The 6,985-nt window shown below is 37.1% G+C and overlaps 1 protein-coding gene across 1 annotated transcript; it reads right to left on the bottom strand.

Moving 5' to 3' along the window:
• Positions 1-367: 367 nt before the first annotated feature.
• Positions 368-6,774, bottom strand: LOC138211399 (uncharacterized). Its single transcript, XM_069171249.1, has 10 exons — positions 6,675-6,774; positions 6,015-6,417; positions 4,283-4,603; positions 3,843-4,100; positions 3,658-3,759; positions 2,991-3,311; positions 2,551-2,808; positions 2,362-2,463; positions 2,023-2,136; positions 368-919 (listed from the first exon to the last, which is right to left on the bottom strand). The coding sequence occupies exons 2-10, from the start codon at positions 6,061-6,063 to the stop codon at positions 735-737; spliced, it is 1,710 nt and encodes a 569-aa protein (XP_069027350.1). The 5' UTR covers positions 6,064-6,417; positions 6,675-6,774; the 3' UTR covers positions 368-734.
• Positions 6,775-6,985: the final 211 nt, after the last annotated feature.

Raw genomic sequence — 6,985 nt, 5'->3', positions numbered from 1 at the left:
CACACTGTGAACTTTGCAACAGACGAGACATTTTGCTTCTATATCTTTGGACTAGAGAGCCAAACCAGCGTTGCCATTTATGACATTAATTCTCCCACACTGCACCAAACCATTTATAATTGAAATAACTTTCCCAATACATACTGTGCCAGGATTTATATTTACATACTATGAACCTCAACAAATCCATCAATATCTGTTTAAAAAATACATTAAATGTCACTTATGTCACCTTACTTCAAATTAAAAGTAACATTTTACATGATGTGTAAACACAGACATGCTTTCAGAGTCATGTCTGCCAATCATTAGATTAATGAAGGTGAATAAATTGGAAAGAAAGTTATTCTTAAAATGTATCATTTATTACAAGCTCTCAGTATTTCAACAATGAAATTAAAGTAAATATGCTTATAAATTACAAGAAGCTGATATATCATATATATACAATTAAAAACAGGGTCAAATAATTCAAAAACAATTAAGGAATTGTTAAATATTCCACTAAAAGTTCCAGCGATTAAGCAGGATGCCGTTGTTAAAGGTCACAAAGACTAGATGCTTTGCTTCCCAGAAAAGTGAAGAAAACCCTGATATGTATGAGCTTTAATGGATTTTCTTTCTCTAATGACAACTTCTACAAAATGAAGGTGAAAGCCCTTCAGGCATCTTGATATCTCCTCCCTCTCTCTGTCTTCAGGTGTGTGTTCCTCCTGATCTGTGGACACCTGAAATCACCTGCCTTTACGGACGTTGGCGTACAAACAGTCCTCTCCTGCTGGTTGAGTCTGCTGAGGTCGATTTGAAAACTTGACTTGGCCGTACTCCACCTCCACCTTCTCCCTTTGCTCCACCTGCCTCTGCTGCCGCTGCACCATCCTGACATTAGCGTAGGTCACTTCCTGGTCGTCTTCTCCCTCTGCAGATTAGCAGGTAGAAGTAAGTGACACAAACAAAGTAGAGCCTTCTAATTACATACAATGACTTTGAAGAACTAGTTTGACATTTTGGAGAATAAACTAAGTCTCTGTCTTGCCAACAAAAATATTGCTGTCACTCTCTACAGCATTAACAGTCAGTTAGCTTTAACACAGAGCCTGACTCAAATGTTACACAAAATCTACCCTTTAAATGTGTTAATTACTGAACTAGAAACAAATTGAAATTCGTTCTTAACTTTGGACAGAACCAAGCTAACAGATTTGCCCTGTTTCCAGTTTTTGTGTTAAATCTAACCATCAACTAGTGATTTGAGAGTGTTTTTAGAATTCTTGTTTTAAGGGTTTACACACTATTTTTCTAAATATTCTTGTCCTGAATACTTTTACACAGAACATGAATATTTAGGCCAAAAAAAAATCAACATTTTTCTTTTGGAAGGAAGTTGTTTTTCCTGACCTTTCACACCTCTAGTAAGGTCACCAACCAATCCCATTGTGCAGAAATACGACGAACATCACATCAAAACTCCCAACAATAATGTTGATTGTTTCGAGCCACAGAGTATTATAGGCTATGACAGAGGGACATACAAGGACAACAATCTCAAGGACAATGCATTGAGAAGCATTGCCCACCACTATAGCTATCAGAAATGGTTTACTTTTGGATGTAGTAGAGTTGGCAGTGGGCAGTGTCACAAGAAACAGTGTCACAGCAGGTTTGGCTAAAGTAACAAAATCTCCTCTTCTTTCGTGGAGTGAGGAGGAGCAAAACAAGATCGGCATCACTAGATGATGTTGAATCCATTATTGTTCTGAAGAAAGAGGTGACATGTTTCTGTTCAAACCATTTTTTGAAAAGGTGTTGAAAATTTGCATCGCTGCCGGTTTGAATAGTTTTATTGGAAAATATTCATTTATTTGTCACGCCCCCGGTGTGTAGAGGCCTTAACGCTTAGCAAGAAAGAAAAAAATGCAATTACTCAAAATGTTAAACTATTTATTCAATCTATAAAATGAACAAAATAATGAGTAAACTGTGAATGCAGTGAGGAAGTTAAAAGGAAGTTCTGTTTTGTACCTTTAGTTTTGTTGTTTTTCTTTTTTTTCAGAGCACAGGTGACTGCCACGCCGACAACTAAGAAGATAACCAGTGCAGAGAGTACACCTGCCATTATTGGTAAAGCATCTGTAGCTAAAATAAGAGACAACAAACACGTATGTTGAAATCAGCAAACTCTACATGTGTTATGAAAAAAGGCAGAGGAGCAAAGGAGAAAATGACATCAATGAATCCACTGCAGCAGAGTAAGTTTTCACTTACAAAGGTACCATGGACCATCACTGCCAGGAGTCACAGTTTCATTGAAGGATGTGATATTAATGGAGGGTGTAAGTGAAACTATGTCAGTCTCCTTACCTAAAGTGACTGTTGTTGATTGAATACACAGGGTGTTATTGGCTGGAAACACCCACTGTGTAATGTTTGTCCCATCCGAGATGCAGTTAATGTAAATGAATCCTATGAACAAACAAACACAATATACAACAGATGAACAGAGTAATTATAATCATCAGTGTCATAATGATCACATTATTTCTCACTCACCACAGTTCATTATATCCTCTTCTTTGGAGACACTGCTGACGTGATTCCAGACTTTACAAGCAACACGTCCTGAGACATGTTGTTTCAGAGTGATACTGTTTTCCTCTTTATTTTCAGAGTAGAGCTCAGCGTCTGTCAGTGCACGTCCACCCAGAGTCCAGCTGTACTGAGGACTGTCCCCTCCCTCAGAGGAGCAGGAAACCTTCATCTCTCCCTGGGACAGACACTCAGAGACCACCAGGACAGAGGACACAGGAGCTGAAAGACACACAGAGGACTTTTGATATTGCAGCAGTATCTTGATCCTTTTTTACAGTTTCTAAAGGCTCAAAATACAGATACATGTAGAGTATGTGATACATAATGTAGATTATCAATACAATCTGAGATTTATATCTATTCATATGACTACATTTCTCAGTATGAAAAAAGTAATTTACCTTGAATAGACAAATGTAGAGTCTTTATCGATGTCAACTTTCCGTTTGAATCAAACATTGAAAATGTGTTTTCTCTACTGTCTGTCCCGCTGAGTTTATTGATCCTAAATGTCCCATTACTGGGTGTGAAGACAGATCTGTCTTTTATAGAATTAGTTATAATTTCATTTTGTTTCCCGAGGAGTATTATTGTGGATCCTTGCTTCAATTCGTATTTAGGTATTTGAGAGGCTCCGTCCATCAGCTGGAGGACCACAGTTCCTCCCAAAGGTCCATAACATTGAGCTGCATACTGTCTGCCATCACAGTGAGTTTCCACTCCTGTAAAATTTGAAAAACAAAAAGAAACAATTGTGATTCTTCTTTTCATATGGAATGAATGATGATGAGAATTAGATGCAGCAAACACATTAATATTGTAGGTTTGCTGCATCTCTGTGTCTCACAGACCACAGTGGACACAGGTTTTCTTTTCTCGAGCAGCAAATGTAAAAACGTATTCGTATTATGAGTTGTTGTTGTTGTTTTTTTACTGCTGTGTTGCTGCTTTTAGCAAAGTAAAATATATCATCACTTTTTCCACCACCGCCTGTGATGGGAAAAAAGTTGTGGATCAGCAAACGGCATTATTTGGAGAGTGTAAGTGAAACTATGTCAGTCTCCTTACCTGAAGTGACTGTTGTTGATTGAATACACAGGGTGTTATTGGCTGCAAACACCCACTGTGATATTTCTGTCCCATTGGAGATGCAGTTAATGTAAATGAATCCTATGAACAAACACAATATACAACAGATGAACAGAGTAATTATAATCATCAATGTCATAATGTTCACATTATTTCTCACTCACCACAGTTAATTATATCCTCTTCATTGGAGACACTACTGACGTGATTCCAGACTTTACAAGCAACACGTCCTGAGACATGTTGTTTCAGAGTGATACTGTTTTCCTCTTTATTTGCAGAGTAGAACTCAGCGTCTGTCAGTGCACGTCCACCCAGAGTCCAGCTGTACTGAGGACTGTCCCCTCCCTTAGAGGAGCAGGAAACCTTCATCTCTCCCTGGGACAGACACTCAGAGACCATCATGAAAGAGGACACAGGAGCTGAAAGATGCGTAGAGGACTTTTGATATTGCAGCAGTATCTTGATCCTTTTTTACAGTTTCTAAAGGCTCAAAATACAGATACATGTAGAGTATGTGATACATAATGTAGATTATCAATACAATGTGAAATTTATATCTATCCATGTGACTACATTTCTCTGTATGAAAAAAGTAAGTTACCTTGAATAGACAAATGTAGAGTCTTTTTCGACATCAGCTTTGCCTCTGAATCAAAGATTAAAAGTGTATATTCACTACTGTCTGTCCTGCTGAGTTTATTGATCCTAAATGTCCCATTACTGGGAGTAAAGACAGATCTGTCTTTTAGACGATTAGTCATAATTTCATTTTGTTTCCCGCGGAGTATTGGTTTGGATTCGTTCCTCCATTCATATCTATGTATTTGAGAGTCTTCGTCCATCAGCTGGAGGACCACAGTTCCTCCCAAAGGTCCATAACATTGAGATCCATCCTGTCTGCCATCACAGTGAGTTTCCACTCCTGTTAAATAAAAAACATAAAACAAGGAAACAATTGTGATCCTTCATTTTATACAGAATGAATGATGATGAGAATTAGATGCAGCAAACATAATGATATTGTAGGTTTGCTGCATCTCTGTGTCTCACAGACCACAGTGGACACACAGGTTTTCTTTTCTTGTGCAGCAAATGTAAAAACTTATTTCTATTGGAGTTGTTGTTGTTGTTTTTTTTTTACTGCTTTGTTGCTACTTTTTACAAAGTAAAATATCTCATCACTTTTTCCACCACCGCCTGTGATGTGAAAAAAGTTGTGGTTCAGCGAACGCCATTATTTCCCTAAAACAGAGTTTTGAGGTAAATTGACCTCAGTCAGTAATTACAATCCTACATCTGTCAAACTTTGTTGAACCCACAGAAAATTGCAATTGCTGCAACTCAAGAGAGGCTTAAAATCCAAAAACAAATTACGAGTTGGGTCATCCAGTGTTTTGAACAAACATGTAAAAAATGAGGAACCATTCAGAACAAGTGCTGCGGCTATAAAAACATGAGCTTTGAATATTTCACTCAGAGTGGGCAGGCGTTATGTAGCGACAATGAAGTGGTGGATCAATACCATATATGGTATTATAACTGGCATTACCTTTTTGTCTCGCGATGTTACACATTAAACAGTTAATAGAGCCTCCAGGCCACAGTTGGTAGTTTAGGTAAAGTGTCTCACTGATGTTTACAACTATGACAATAACCAAAAATACAGCCTTGGAGCAGCAGTATAGTCTGAGGCAAACACTATCAAGTTTTTATAAGATTACAACTGCAACATTGAAAACATGGCTCTTGGGAAACAACAACAGTGAGAAACCAATCTCCTTTACTCTTTATACCATTAAGATCATTTTAAAGGGAGATTTAAAGGGCCAGTTAAAAAGCTCAAATTTTAAATTCTTGAAAAAAAAGAATAACATGGATAAAAAGTGCCATGATAATACAAGCTGTTTATTAGATAATTTACCAAGAAGATGTTGTAGCTTTACTGTGAAACAAGTAACAGGAGACGAGAGCTTGGTCTTATGCAACAAATTCAAACATAAATAGGCTATATTATTACAAAAGATGTTTTCATTCAAAAAATGATGCACTTATTTTAAATCCCTCCGTAGACCAACCAGCAACTAAAGTATTCTCCATTTGAACAACACGATATAGTGATGAATATTATTCAGCACTGCTGTTATATAAAACGGTTATTGACTGTACTGATCTTAAACCCAACAATGTTCTTTACAGTATTTGAGCTGCTGTACATCACTGGAAATATTGTCTTAACTTTATTAACTATATTTAATCCCACATCTACAAAACATTTTGATATTAATCCTATGAGTTTTAATAAAGTGCCAGAAGAAAAAAGTTGAGCAGCTCACCATGAGAGACTCCTAGTAGCATCACCAACAGTCCAAACACAGCTTCCATGTCTCTTTCTGTTCAGTGTTTGATGACCAGGTCAGTATAGTGATCAGACCACTTTTATTTAACAGCATATATCCAACACTTGAGTCACAGATGTCACCTGTTATTGATCAGGTCCAGAAGAAAAGGCGTGCATTGTCTGCTGTCACAGCTTCAACCATGTGAACTATCAGAATCAGCTGTATCGACCAATAGTCATAAAACATATAAGTCTGTGCAGAAATGGCCTCATAAACTGTAGCATCCCCGATGAATGATGGTCTGGTGTCTTTTACTGATGGTTCACAAAACTTTATTGAATGGGACTTGAATCTATAAAACGCAGTGAAAACTGGAAGTGAACACACCGTAAGAGATCTGAAGAAAATAAAGACAAACATTACTAAACAATGTTTAACATCCTGACCATACCCTTCTTGCTACCATGCTAAATTTAACCACCGACTGAATCACGGCGGTGCATTTAAGTTAAACATCATTTTAATACGTTAAACTCTCATTTATGACACAAAAAAATCCCTGAAAACCGGAACAATCTAACCCAATAATTTTCCCAGAATGAGTACTAGTACAATACAGTACTAGTACAGTACTAGTACAGTAGTAGTACTGACCTTGTGTCCATATCAGCCAGGTGCCAAACAAACAAAAACCGTCAACCTTTTCCTATTTTTAACACTTTTTTCCATCTTTTTGTCTTCTCCCCGTTCTAACACTTCTTTCTAAACTGCTTCCGGTTTCAGTCCTTCAGAATAAAGGTGTAACAGGAAATGCATTGATATAAATCTCAAAACGTCTCCAAAATAAAAGACATGAAAAAGAATGAATAATTGAAATACTCTGAACTGTATTAGAGGTCTTTTACATAAACTACAACTTGACTGGTTGCTGGAGGCATAAAACTTGAAGCTTTTAATATTTTTAT

This window comes from Embiotoca jacksoni, unplaced genomic scaffold (assembly GCF_022577435.1).
Source record: "Embiotoca jacksoni isolate LCO1_2020_lvr unplaced genomic scaffold, fEmbJac1.0.p SCAF_5, whole genome shotgun sequence".
In the NCBI taxonomy this organism is placed as follows: Eukaryota; Metazoa; Chordata; class Actinopteri; family Embiotocidae; genus Embiotoca; species Embiotoca jacksoni.
Note: the sequence above shows the minus strand (reverse complement) of the source record. Positions and strands in the feature narration are given on the sequence as shown.